The 13244-nt window shown below is 45.3% G+C and overlaps 2 protein-coding genes and 1 long non-coding RNA gene across 3 annotated transcripts in view; 2 read left to right on the top strand and 1 right to left on the bottom strand.

Annotated features, from left to right (window-relative positions):
- Positions 1–127: 127 nt before the first annotated feature.
- LOC105899417 (cytosolic 5'-nucleotidase 1A-like) lies at positions 128–6242 on the top strand. The gene is made up of 6 exons (XM_012826601.3): positions 128–410; positions 537–704; positions 1139–1268; positions 2739–2861; positions 3225–3409; positions 3765–6242. The coding sequence occupies exons 1-6, from the start codon at positions 291–293 to the stop codon at positions 4128–4130; spliced, it is 1092 nt and encodes a 363-aa protein (XP_012682055.2). The 5' UTR covers positions 128–290; the 3' UTR covers positions 4131–6242.
- Positions 6243–7488: 1246 nt separating this feature from the next.
- Positions 7489–8968, bottom strand: LOC116223804. The gene is made up of 2 exons (XR_004165275.2): positions 8653–8968; positions 7489–8475 (listed from the first exon to the last, which is right to left on the bottom strand). It is a non-coding gene; the product is annotated as an uncharacterized LOC116223804 (long non-coding RNA).
- Positions 8969–11168: 2200 nt separating this feature from the next.
- The window catches only part of LOC105899418, a 29878-nt gene continuing 27802 nt past the window's right edge, over positions 11169–13244 (top strand). Inside the window, exon 1 of the mRNA XM_031581475.2 lies at positions 11169–12922. Coding sequence (XP_031437335.2) covers positions 11213–12922 — 1710 coding nt within the window. The 5' untranslated portion in view covers positions 11169–11212. The remainder of the gene's footprint in view (positions 12923–13244) is intronic.

Below are 13244 nucleotides of genomic sequence, written 5' to 3'. Positions count from 1 at the left end.
AGGCCAAACACTCCACGAGGGCTCATGCAGGTACACCAACTCAAGTGCCCGAGGCTTTCTTGACCGAGGATGGGGCTTGCACCCATAGACATATATACTAGACCCCTCCTGCATGTCTATGCTTGCACCAAACTAGGAACCGAGAATCATGGGTAAAACGTCACGCCCCTTTCAAACATCCCTTTCCATTTCCGCGATTGTAGTAGAAGTTTTCTGACTGAGACCCTGTAGCAGAACCGTGTGTCGGACCAACCTACACATTTTAAGAAATAACTGAACGATCTGATAACATGAGTGAAATAAAACCCGCCGACATGGTGGCCGACAGTGCAATTGATCCTGGGGAAGAGAAAGACTGGGCAGCCGCCAAAGCCTTTTTCGACAACTTGAAAACGAAAACACCTAGACCCGTGAGTATCCTAGTTTCGTTAGCTGAGCAGGAGGACTCCCTTAACGCTGCTTGCTTTGTTATTATTAGTTAATAGCACATTCCAGAGCCTTTCTTTGTATGCATTTACGCTGTTCTCGATTGACAGCCCAAACCGAGATATGCCGTGACCATCGCAGTATCTTCACGGACTTTATTCAACATGACTGAGGAAAGGAAGATTTACGAGGAGGAAGGGGTGGAGAAGTATGTCGGTCATCAGGTAGAGCATGAAAATGAACCGCTGAAACCTGGTGTGGCGTTCCCATTTGTAAAGGTGAGTCCAGATTGAGAGTTACCTTAATGTTGTGACTCAGCCTATTTGCGATTTATTGTCCTTGTGAATCATTTCTTTGTGAATTAACTCTTTTAGTTGGAATTTATTTGTACATCTCATCAGACAGTAGTTGTAATCATGTTATTTCAGGCTGCACTTGGCAGTCCTCTCAGTGTTAACACATTCACCCGCTATAACAGAGAATGCTGCTGTAAAAGACCAGTTGCATGGTGGAAGGAGAAGAATGTCAAGTGTTTTTCCAACTTCTACATGGTGATAAACAAGCATGACCTGTAGTGTCTGTCCCATTAAGCATAGGCCCTATGTAGCATATGCAGACCTAAGGATTACACCCAAATCCACCTTCAATAGCAAAGTGCTATGTGGTTCTTCCATAGTTTCCTAATACCTGTGTAAACGCTGAATCTCCACAGGCTCTTATGACTGTGAATGCCAGACTGCGGCAACTGTACCCAGACAGTGAGGAGCTTTTCGACATCGTTCTGATGACTAACAACCACGCCCAGGTCGGGGTGAGGCTGATTAACAGCATCAATCATTATGGTAGGTGTGGCGTGCTGAGCCAACACGGTCCACTTACTCCAGTAGTAACCTAAAGTTAGGTGTGTGTGCACGTTGATCATAGACAATAATACGTTCCTGCTTTTAACATGACTAACCATAGCAGGTTCAAAAGAATAGCACGATATAATGCCACGCCATCGCACAAGGAATACATTTAAATCAACACGAGGCAGCAATTTGCTACTTTTTGCTACTCAGCTAGTGGCATCATGTGGGCAACTAGTTTTTTTATCCTCTTCAAATTCATGCAGAGGCTCATTGCTAATGGCAATATGATGCTCTATAATACTGTAAATACAGATTTTAAACTGTAAATACACTTTTTGCCTAACTATTGGTACCTCTATGGGATTTGCTTGCGCTTTGGCCTTGCCTGTGTCATAAGCCAAAAGCAGCTCCACCGGTACAAGTGACCTCTTTATACAGCAGTTCATTTATCAATAGAAATCACTTAAGCAAAATGTATTCAAGAAATGTAGCTAGTAAAAGCAGCTAATCTAAATGTCATAGTTTTCGTTTGTTATGTGTTATGTTATGTGCCATGCAGGTATGACCCCGTCCTCTATTGTTCTTGTATAAACACTGCTTCTTGGCAGAACTGTGTGCTACATCTTTAAGACGTCTTCTCTGTGATTGGTAGAACTGTGTGCTACATCTTTAAGACGGCTTCTCTGTGATTGCCAGAACTCTGTGCTACATCTTAAAGACGGCTTCTCTGTGATTGGCAGAACTGTGTGCTACATCTTTAAGACGGCTTCTCTGTGATTCGCAGAACTGTGTGCTACATCTTTAAGACGGCTTCTCTGTGATTCGCAGAACTGTGTGCTACATCTTTAAGACGGCTTCTCTGTGATTGGCAGAACTGTGTGCTACATCTTTAAGACGGCTTCTCTGTGATTGTACAGTAAACTCCAGATGAGGACAGAGTGGCTGGATTTCCTCATGGTGCCTGGCTTTAATTATGTAGTAGATAACCCAGAATAGCTTACTATTTGGGGAGCACGCCGTGCATCTTACTGGTTAATTACCTCGATAGAGCCAACTGTGCCTGTTGTGTAATACACTGCATGGCCTGTAGGGTATGAAGACGGATTGAGTGACTAGAAGAATTAACTGGGTGGAGGAGAAGAGGAAAGCAGTGGATGAATGAGAGTAGATGGAGGAGGAGAGGAAAGCAGTGGATGAATGAGAGGAGATGGAGGAGGAGAGGAAAGCAGTGAATGAATGGATGAGAGGAGATGGAGGAGAAGAGCAAAACAGTGGATGAATGAGAGTAGATGGAGGAGGAGAGGAAAGCAGTGGATGAATGAGAGTAGATGGAGGAGGAGAGGAAAGCAGTGGATGAATGAGAGTAGATGGAGGAGAAGAGGAAAGCAGTGGATGAATGAGAGGAGATGAGGAGGAGAGGAAAGCAGTGGATGAATGAGTCACTGGTACTGATTTCTACAGATCTGACCATTGAGAGGTTCTGCATGACCGGCGGCCAGAGCCCCATTGGCTACCTGAAGGCCTACATGACCAACCTCTACCTCTCCAAGGACTCGGAGAAGGTCCAGGAAGCCATCGAAGAAGGTATGAGACCCACAGGAGGGAAGCTCTGAAAGCAGTTACATTAGAGTAGAACAGCTTTATTATACTGGGATTTAGTGGGAGGAGTATGGGGCAGTGCCACACATGTTGGTTCAGTACCCACACAATGCAAGCAACGTCCACCATCACACCTTTGCTGTGAAGTGAGTCACTTTCAGTAAAAGCATTTCACAAACTATGCTTTGTGTACAGCAGCTAAATTGTCAATACTATACCAGACTTTTAAGTGGTAAGCCTTAGATAGCCTGATAGATAGTATCAGCACAAAGTTAGACATATCAGTTAGCCTTAGTCTTAGTACATGAGAGAGAGTGTAAGCCTGCTTCCTCTGTCCTATTTCTGAAGGTATCGCCGCTGCCACCATGTTCGGCGCTGATATACAAAACCAGTTGTGTGATAATCAGCTGAGAGTGGCGTTCGACGGCGACGCCGTCCTCTTCTCAGACGAGTCTGAGATCATCGTGAAGAAACATGGCCTGGACACATTCTTTGAGCATGAGAAGGAGTTTGAGAACAAACCTCTTGCACAGGTAATTTGTGGCCATGTGATGGTATCAACGATGTGACCCAGTAAACTGTATCCCTGATATATTTATATCCAAAATATCTTGTATATGATATAATTGTAACAAAATATGGTAATAACTAATATAATATTAATACAATTACTGTAAGTAATGGTATTAAGATGTCATTGAATTAAACTGAAGTTTTTTCACTGTTTAGCGAGATGCTGTTTAAAGTAGCAATAATAACAGCAATAAGTTACTGCAAACTAATATTCTTCATCCATTTTGTTATTTCATACTCTTGGTCAGCAAGAACAATGTGTGCCATGGGCAGAATTTGCACCTGCGTTCTCATGAACACCTTGCCTCTCCTCAGGGTCCTTTGAAGTGTTTCCTGGAAGCGCTGGGCAAGCTGCAGAGGAAGTTCTACGCCAAAAACGAGCGTCTGAACTGTCCCATCCGCACCTTCCTGGTAACGGCGCGCAGCGCGGCCAGCTCCGGGGCCCGTGTGCTGAAGACACTGCGGAGCTGGGGCCTGGAGATCGACGAGGCTCTGTTCCTCGCCGGGGCCCCCAAGGGCCCGCTGCTGCAGAAGATCAAGCCCCACATCTTTTTCGACGACCAAATGTTCCACATCGAGGGCGCCAAGGAGCTGGGGACCATCGCCGCCCACGTGCCTTACGGTATTGGCCAGAAGTACCACAAAGGGAAGCTGATTGAGCAGCCTGGTGGGAAGAAGTGAGGTTGGACTTGGAGGTACCGATTGAGCAGTAGGTGGATGGTTACACGCATCAAAAGATGCATCTTTTGTCACTGTGTTAGTACTTAATAGAGTATCTTTTCTATACTGGGTTTTTAAATATATTTTTGTGATATTTATCTTTGATATAAGAAATAGTTTAATATTACAGCGCAAGTGCCCTTTTTGTCAAACTACTCCAGGAATAGACCAAGATGCATGCCTTGCGCATGTTTTACATTTAACATAAGTACCAATGCTTGTTGTAAATATTACAAATATTTCCAACTGAGGAAGTAGCCACCGGTCACTGATAATGTCACTGGCATTAATACAATTTAGCTTGGCATTTCATTTACACATTTTGCTCCTAGTAGGTTCATTGTGTTTGCATAGATACAGGATGTAGAATTAGGACCTGTGGATAATCGAAAGAACCAGAAAAGTGACTTGAGTTGTAGTCCTCTGTGAATGGAAAACTTCAGATAACACATGCAGTGTTTTAAAAATAACTTTAGAATCAGGACATTCACTGTACACTGCGAGAGACCACAACATTTATCATCACAAAACTCTGTATCAAATCATGCACCTTGGCTTGATTGAGTGTGAAATTGCTAACTTTAACCCCGAGTTTGATCAGTAATGTGAGTGACACATAATGTCGTTTGTCAGTCAGTAAAGCACTTCAGATAGATATGCAATAATGCCTCTTGGAGTCTCTGAAGCGGAGGATGCTTATTCATCTCTATCATGGTGGGGTTCATTATCACGGGAAGATTTACAATAATGGAACTCTAAAGGCGCTGCACACAAGCACAATATGATTATTCCTATGTATTTTATGCATGTAGTTTCTTTGACCAGGGTTGTTTTTGTATTTCTTAACATTGTCTCTAAACTTTGTCTAAATGTATGGAGCAGTTTTATTTTTCTGCAAAAGTCTTTCTGTTCTGTTCTTGGTTTTTTTAAGATCCTGGTTGAGATTTTAGATCATGGAAGCTTCTGTTCCATTCGCTCCTCACTGATGCTCTTATAGTCAGCCATTTTTTGAGTCTGGAGATTCCAGCTTTATTTTACTGTTTGCATAGCATTATTGGTGTGTTTTCCTCAGTGCGTCGAACGCACTATCTTAGGTCAAGAACTATCAGTTTAAGGCCACAAAGCTGAAGCTGCTGATGGAAATGTAGAGATAGGAATAGTTTTTGCTTTGGCCCTCATCCAGTAAAACTAGTTTTCAACAGACGCTGAATAGACGCCAACCAAATAAAAAATTCCTTTCTACTCCTGAGACAGAAGAGGTAGTCTTCATTTAAATGCCCGCAGTGTGATAACAGTTGACCTGATGCAATTAGGCTAGACAGTCACCTTGTTCATTTTTTTTAAATACTGTGCTGCACTGTCTATCAGAAAAACATTTTACCTTTAAGCACTTTCCTTTTCAACATCTTCAGCATTCAAAGGTTCCGGCCACTGTCCACTTCTGCAGATGTTTATGTTATCAATCTGTGTTTACAAAGTTTCAGTTGTGTTTTGCATCCAGGTGGCCTTTGTCACGTCACAGCATTCAAACACACGTTGCATGTCACAGTAAGCACTGTCACAGGGTTGCTGTTTCATAGTTTATAGCATCACTGTGGAATATGTACTCGTTGAGCTTTATATCCAGTTATGGGATGACCTCACCAGCCTATAGAAGCTAGACAGTCACCGTGTTCATTTTTTTATAATACTGTGCTGCACTGTCTATCAGGAAGAAAAAAAACGTTTTACCTTTTTAGCACTTTCAAAAAATCAAACCTGTTCAAACAAGAGTTCACCTCAGTCGTGTTAACGTGTGAACTAGAGTTCAACACAGTTCGCAATGTATCAGAATGAAGTTAGGGTTACTGCATGCAATGACATGTATATTTCAGGCATTTTTTTGTTGCTTTTTTTTTCATTTTTTAAAATATGTGCTGTTCCTGCAAGTCACTCCACCTGATCGTTGATGCTGTTTCTGTAAACACTTAAGGGTGTTGTTATGTACAACACTGGGTAGAGCTCATGGATTACCAGGTGGCCTACAAGTTTATTTCTTGTACCTGAAAATAAAAGCATGGATCACTATCGAAAGGGCATCTGTGTTTCAGTTTCTGTGTTACATTTCAGTTGTAAGTTGTTTTTCTTGAAAATGTGTCGTATTTGTAATGTTCCCTGGTGTAAAGTTTGACACTGGATATATAGGTGCAAAGGGATCAAACACTCAGTTCACATGTTGATATCCCTAACTTTATTATTGACATTGATGTTTCATATTTAACATCTAATCGGGGTTATTTCCCCAGATTTGAGAATCCCTCCAGTATGGTATGATATATGTGGTGAAATGGGATGTACAGTCATCATCTAGCTATTTTGTCAATATTTCAGTAATTTCTTCAATAATATTTTCAACATATAAGCCATTTTCAAATGTTTTTTTTACCAGAGTGGCATGTTCTGCAGATCAACCACATGATGGCGCCATCACTCAGCCATTTTACTTGCAAGAAATCAGTGGTCGTCGTGTGTGCTCGTGGTGGGGAGGGCGGAGTGGAGTGAGACATGCGGCTGCTTTCCTCATGATCCTGCCGCCCGTCAGCTTGTTGCCATGGTTACCCGTGTGCCGACACAAGAGACCGAATAGACTTTGCTTGTTTACGACTTAATGTATGTCAAAGGAAAAAAAGAAAATGAAAATCACAGCCAAGAAAAGCTTTGGTGAGCTTTTTGTGAGCCAGAATCAAAGACACTAAAACTTACACAAGGGGGGGAAAAGTCACATAAGAACAGAGACTAATTAGCTTTGTATTAAGTAGCCCATACATCATATCAGTACGTGGGCTGAGTCGCCATCGCTCTCAAGTGGATTGACTTTGTGTCTGTGCACTGTGGCAATACTTCAATACTTCTTCCTAACTCCATAGATGAACACTGTTTCTGAATTTGGATGAGCATGTGTGTGTGTGTGTGTGTGTGTGTGTGTGTGTGTGTGTGTGTTTAGGAGGGCTCTCAAACAACCACTCAGACAGGGCACCAGCGCAGGTCCATGCCAGCTTCTCTCCACTGAGAGCGGAAAAAAAGACGTGGTATAATGACTTGTATTGAGGTCAGATGGTCCCTCGCATTGCCGGTGGAGTTGTCTCAGCAGCTATGTTTTCCTTTCCAGGTCGCCAAGAAACTAAATCTTTAAACTGACATGCATTTCAAGAATCTACTCTTATCTTTTAGATACTGTATTTTCCAATCATCTTCAGGCAGCCATTGATCAAGCAGTCCCTGTTCACTGGTTGTCATAACGAAGCAGCTAGGGAAATAAGGTATTGCACGGTGAAAACGCTTGTGTGAATAGGCCTTTAATGGGATGTGCTGCACAAGAAATCTTATGGATTTATACAGCTCTTGGTTGTATGGGTCTGGCGTGGGTTTTATTTCAGTTTTTTGAAAGAGATAGATGTAGTTCACAGCCTTGATAGCCCACATTTGTAACAGCACAATTCACTTCACTCCAAACTGTATCCTCTGTATAAGGTAGCCTTGCAGCAAAATAATGAATGTGTCCAGAAAAAACGTTTCAGTTCAAGCTTTTGTATGTCATCGTGCCTGTGGATTGAAAAAACCTAAACCAGTGATTCAACTGCACAGGCAGACAAGGACAGAGATAATAGATGTATTGTGAGTTGGTCTGGCGTTTTTTTATTGGTCCTGTTCTGTGAGTAGAGCTGCAAGCTTTTACTAGTGCTCCTGAAAAAACTACAAATTAGCTTACGGCTAAAAAATAAGGACACACTCAAATAAAATCTGCGTGAAATAAAACTAAATGAAAATAAAATTGTAACATTATTTACATTTCATATGATTGATATTTACTATTTCATTGTAGTCATCATCATCTACTAAAACAGGTGTCTTACTGTTCCTTTTCCATCAGAAGGAAGAGCATGTCCTATATCAGAAAGGAAGAGCATGTCCTGTATCAGAAAGGAAGAGCGTGTCCTCTCTCAGAAAGCGGAGAAGTGATGACGTGGGAGCGCACCAACCGTCAGGCTCCACACACTACCAGACGATGCACAGTGGACGTGGACGTGGACATGGTGTGCTCATGGCATGGCAGAGCACCTGGTGGCAGCGGGAAGCGAGGGTGGAGGAAGAGGAGGCGGTGGTGGTGGAGGTGGAGGTGGAGGTGGATAGGCCGGCACAAGCGCTCAGGACTGCTCGCCGAGGCATAGCACCATGCTGGGGTCTCTGGCTTAATGAGCAAGGAAGACCGAAGAGGAGGTGCCACACCTCCACAGTACACACACTGGGCCATTACCTAAGTCTGGACCTCGGGTACAGAGAGAGACAGAGAGGTGTGAAAGTACATCCAGAGGGAGAGACAAGGAGGTCTGGCAGAGCAGCTAGAGGAGCAAGAAAAAAGCTAGATAGATACATACAAAGAGAGGGAGAGAGAGAGAGAAAAAAAGAGGAGGAAGGCAGAGCACAGCCTTTCGACAGCACTCACCAATTATCCTCTCTGGCACTGGTGTAGTGCGAATCAATTTCATGGCCGCCGCTGTCTCCTGAGCTTTCCCCTTCAATGTGTGGCATCATCAGGGCAAGAGTTTCTAAAGTTGCCTTCCTCCTCCTCTTCACATTGAGAACAGACTATCAAAGTAATTTATCACAGAGGACACTTAAACAGCCAGTCCCCATCAACAACAGAAGGACACTTAAAAAAGGTTGCGCCTGAGAAGCCTGTACTGTGCATGCTACACAGCTGTGCGAGGCACCTAGGCGTCTTGTTGGCACCAGGCGTTACCAGCAGACTGGAAATGCCCCCAGGGAGATGTATGCCAGCGGGGGGGGGGGTTTGGGGGGGGGGCAGGGTAGCAGGGGGCTTAGCACACAGCCCGACACCAGGGGGAGCGCATGCGCGCCCCCCCCCCCCCCCCCCCCCCCCCCTTGCTCCATCTGACTCCCCCCTCACAGGAATCAGGCAGTCCTTATTATTATGCAGCACTAATTGGAGAGGACAGGCAGTTCTTCTCCCCAGTCTGTACAAGCATGAGGCTGTGACTAGCGCAGAGAGGAAGAGAGAGAGAGAGAGAGAGAGAGAGAGAGAGAGAGAGAGAGAGAGAGGGGGGGGGTAGTGAAAGACATGAGAGAGAAGGTGGGAGGAGAGAAAGAGAGGGGGAGGTAGAAGAAGGTGTTTTGCATATGAAAAAAAAGATGTGACCACCACCCTAATGAAAGAACTGAACACCGGGGCCCATATGGGTACATAGAGGCCTCAACCCACGACAGGAAAAACAACATGACGAGATGAATCCTGACGAGACAGCACTGAATCAGTGGTATTGGTATTGCGGTTCTACAAGCGCAAACATGCACATAAACATGCGCATACAGACACTCTCTCTCACACACACACACACACCAGAAATGGAGCTGAAACAAAAGTATAGAAAACATCATGCATTTATGCATGACCTATGGAAGGGGGCTGGTGTGAATCATTTACCCAGATATCGGATACAGACGCTGTAATTGATTGAGGTGCGGTATGGATAGCTTTAAGGGATGAGTACATGAAGACACGAAGATCAGAACAAATTGAAAAATCAAGATCCATCATGGATTGTGCATTAACTCTGCTATCTCTCAACCCACTAGCAGATTGCTTTAAACTGTCCCTGGGATGTTCACAGATCGCTTAGACAGGGACCGTCTGGATATGTGAGAATCTTGAGATAGGTCAAAATAGCATGTGAAGCCACAGCACTAAGCAGTACCGAGACGTGTCATAAGGCCTGCTTGAAGAAGATTTCTGAGAAGAAGCGTGTTCTGTCATGAACCAAAATATGATCAGTAATCAGTCAGTAATCATCAGTAATGTTTTAATGCACCCTTCTGTGTTTGTGCACCATACTGGAAGGTGTTGGATGCCACACCTTGGGAGTTGGTGAAGGAAGTGCTGGATTCCAAAATCACTAACACTTACATTTTCCAATCTCACTAATGCTTTTCAGTGCAAATCATAGGCACAGTTCAGCAAAGCTTCTTTGAACACTGATTTAATTTGCTTCTTTCTCACTACCTCTATTTAAAGTGACCGAAACCGATGCACTCTTTCTATCATTCGCTGTGAATTTAGATTAGCATTAGCATTAGCATGCAGCTCGTGATCAATGAACAGCAGGAAGCATTGACCTACAAAAAAAGTTTGGACAGCTTGACTGCCGGCTCAACTATCGTTAGCTGCCCTAATTAAACACTGAGCTTTTATAGAAGCATTCGTCATGGCGGTCTGGGAGTGCTAAATTCCTCTCGCTCTCTTTGTTCCTTATTGGTTTTCCTACCTGCGGGTGCTGAAATTAATCTGATTGAACTTGACTGAGTTGTGTCTCATGGGTGTGTGCGATAAAAGTGCTGCATTAGGGTTTTGGGAACGGGCCAAAGGAGGCTGTTTTTATCAACAACTCAGAGATGTCGGCTGGGAGGATGTTGGTGATGTGTGATGGAAGGACGGCTAGTAGTGAATCATCAATAGAGAGAATAAAATCGTATCACTTAGACTCAGATTCGTCGTTTCAAAGGTGCAACGTGTACTTTTTATTGTAAAACAAAAAAATGCTTTTGATGATGTCATTCTAAAGTCAATGATGAAAAAACAGCATTGCCTAATTTCCCTACACATTTTCTGTTGCCTCCAATCATTTCATCTTAACTGGACGTGACACATAAGCAAGTACATCAAAAGTGTCAAAGAATAAGGAGCATACAATGGTCTGGTATACTGGTAGACATAATCTTTTAATAGTTGACTCAGGTTGACTTGATTGTGGCAAAAAAAATACATATTGTACCTTTAAAACAGAATCCATGGAAAGTGTGGGGAGGCTGAGCCCAGGTCAGTACAAAAGGGCAGCAGACCAGACAGAGAACGTATCGGGGCTAAATGCTTTAAAATCAGGGCCAGCCTCTTAGCCATGGTCCATTTGTCAAATTGGCCAGTCTGGGGCATTGCATCCTGTCGCACTCTCTCTCTTTGCCTCAAAGCTCCTGGCACAGTAGCGAGCCCCATGCCAGCCGACAGCATGGCATCTGACAGCATGGCATCCACCAACAGCCTCTCTCAGGAGGCCCAGCCTGAAAAGAAGCCCGTCGTCACGGTGTCTTACTCGTCCTCGTCTTCGGCCACCTTCTCCTCCTCCTCATTCTCGTTCACGTCTTTGTCTCAGAGGGCCAGCGATGATTGCCCGTCTCCCCTGAAGGAGTCTGAGGAGGGAGCTCCAGCCCGCCCTTCTAGCGTGCCTTCCAGCCCCATGGTCCAGAACTCAAACAGCTCCAGCAGCGGCAGCGGCGGTGGTGAGGGATTCCTCTCAGACGGCAGCAGCTCCTCTGTTTCCACCTTGAGGAGAGCCAGCAACATCGACCTGTGCGAGCAAGAACCACCTGCTGAAGGCAACACCAGAGTCCAGACATCAACCGGCTCCGCCACCACTGCTTTGACCACCGCTAACTGTGAAAGCAGTATTAGCAGCAGTATTAGCAGCAGTATTAGCAGCATTAGTAGCAGCATTAGTAGCAGCAGCAGCAGTGATTTTCTCACAGACAGCACCATCTCCTCGTTGGCAACCGTGACAAGATTTAGCAATATCCAGCTTTACCAGCAAGGTGCACCTGAATGCGAGACCAGTACCCAGATATCTGCCAAATCCTCTACCACCATCATCAGTGGCAGCAGTAGCTGTAACAGCAGCAGCGGCAGCAGTGAATTTCTCTCAAACAGCACCACTTCCTCAGTGGCCACCTTGAGAAGAGCCAGCAGCCTCCAGTTGTGTCAGGAAAAGCCTCCTGACTGCATTGCCAGTACCCAGACCTCCGCCAGCTCCACAACCACTACTGGCAGCAGCGCAAGTAGCAGCAGCAGCGGAAGTAGCACCAACAGTAGCAGCAGCAGTAGTAGTAGTTGTGGCAGCAGCAGTAGTAGTAGCAGGACCAGTGATTTCCTGTCAGACAGAGGCAGCTTTTCTGCTGTCACCCACAACAACACTCATCTCTGCCAGCACCCGCCTCCTGATCACAACAGCAGACCTCCCATCAGCAGGGGTCAGTGTGTGCACAGCTGGCCGGCCATACAGCTCCTGGGGGTTGGGGTGGGACAGAGTGAGAGAGAGGGCTTGGCAGAGGGCGGTGGGAGGGGTTCCAGCAGTCTGTCACTGGCAGAGAGTCGCCTGGAGCAGATCATCGAGACCAAGCTGAAGTTCTCGCAGTTCCTGGATGAGGTGACCCAGAGAGTGCTGTCTCCCGCCAGCCTGCAGGCCTTCAGCCGAGAGACGCCCCCCGCGTCGCCCACATCCACCACCGCGACCAGCGTGCTGTCGCTGCCACAGCCCGGCACCAGCCACTCCACCCATCCGGATCAGAAGGGCCCAGAAGGGAGCGTGTCTTTGGGGCAAGTACAGCAGCAAGCCACCCAGCCTGGGAAGACGATGCAGGACGAGCTCCCTGGCTCCCAGGATCCCACCGCTGTGGGGAAGGGGAAGGCCTACCTGGAGACGGACATAGATTGCGTCAGGAGGCAGGATGAGATGAAAGAGAGGAAGGTGAAGATGGAGAACGCCGCTCTGCCCCAGAAGGAGGAGAGAGGAAGGGCCGTGACTCCGGTCCCAGAGTGCCACCTGAACTCTTTGGAGCGGATGAGCAGTCCTGGCCCTGTGCTGAACTGGGACGAGGGGTTCTTCAAATACCCTTGCAGGTCCGTCTCTCTGCCCAGAGGAATCAACATGGTACGCAACCCATTTTCATATAATACTACTTACTTATACCCCCTAATGTGAACCCTAATTCTTTCGACCTTTCTTTCTTTGTTTATTTATTTATACTTGAGCATCTTCCTGCTTCTTTATTTACATTCATTCGAATTATTGCACAAGGACAAGTGGCACCATCCTGGGAGAGAGTCATGTAGTAGTAGACAGTTGTAGAACATTCAAAGCCAATAAAACTCACAAATAGCCAAATACCATACGGTGCTAAAGAAGGGAACACAGAGGAAGTAGAAATCTGTGGGGGTTTTACTTCGCTTTTTTGGCAGTCAAGTTAAAGAGA

The sequence above is a fragment of the Clupea harengus genome, chromosome 15 (genome assembly GCF_900700415.2).
Source record: "Clupea harengus chromosome 15, Ch_v2.0.2, whole genome shotgun sequence".
Lineage (NCBI taxonomy): Eukaryota > Metazoa > Chordata > Actinopteri > Clupeiformes > Clupeidae > Clupea > Clupea harengus.
Note: the sequence above shows the minus strand (reverse complement) of the source record. Positions and strands in the feature narration are given on the sequence as shown.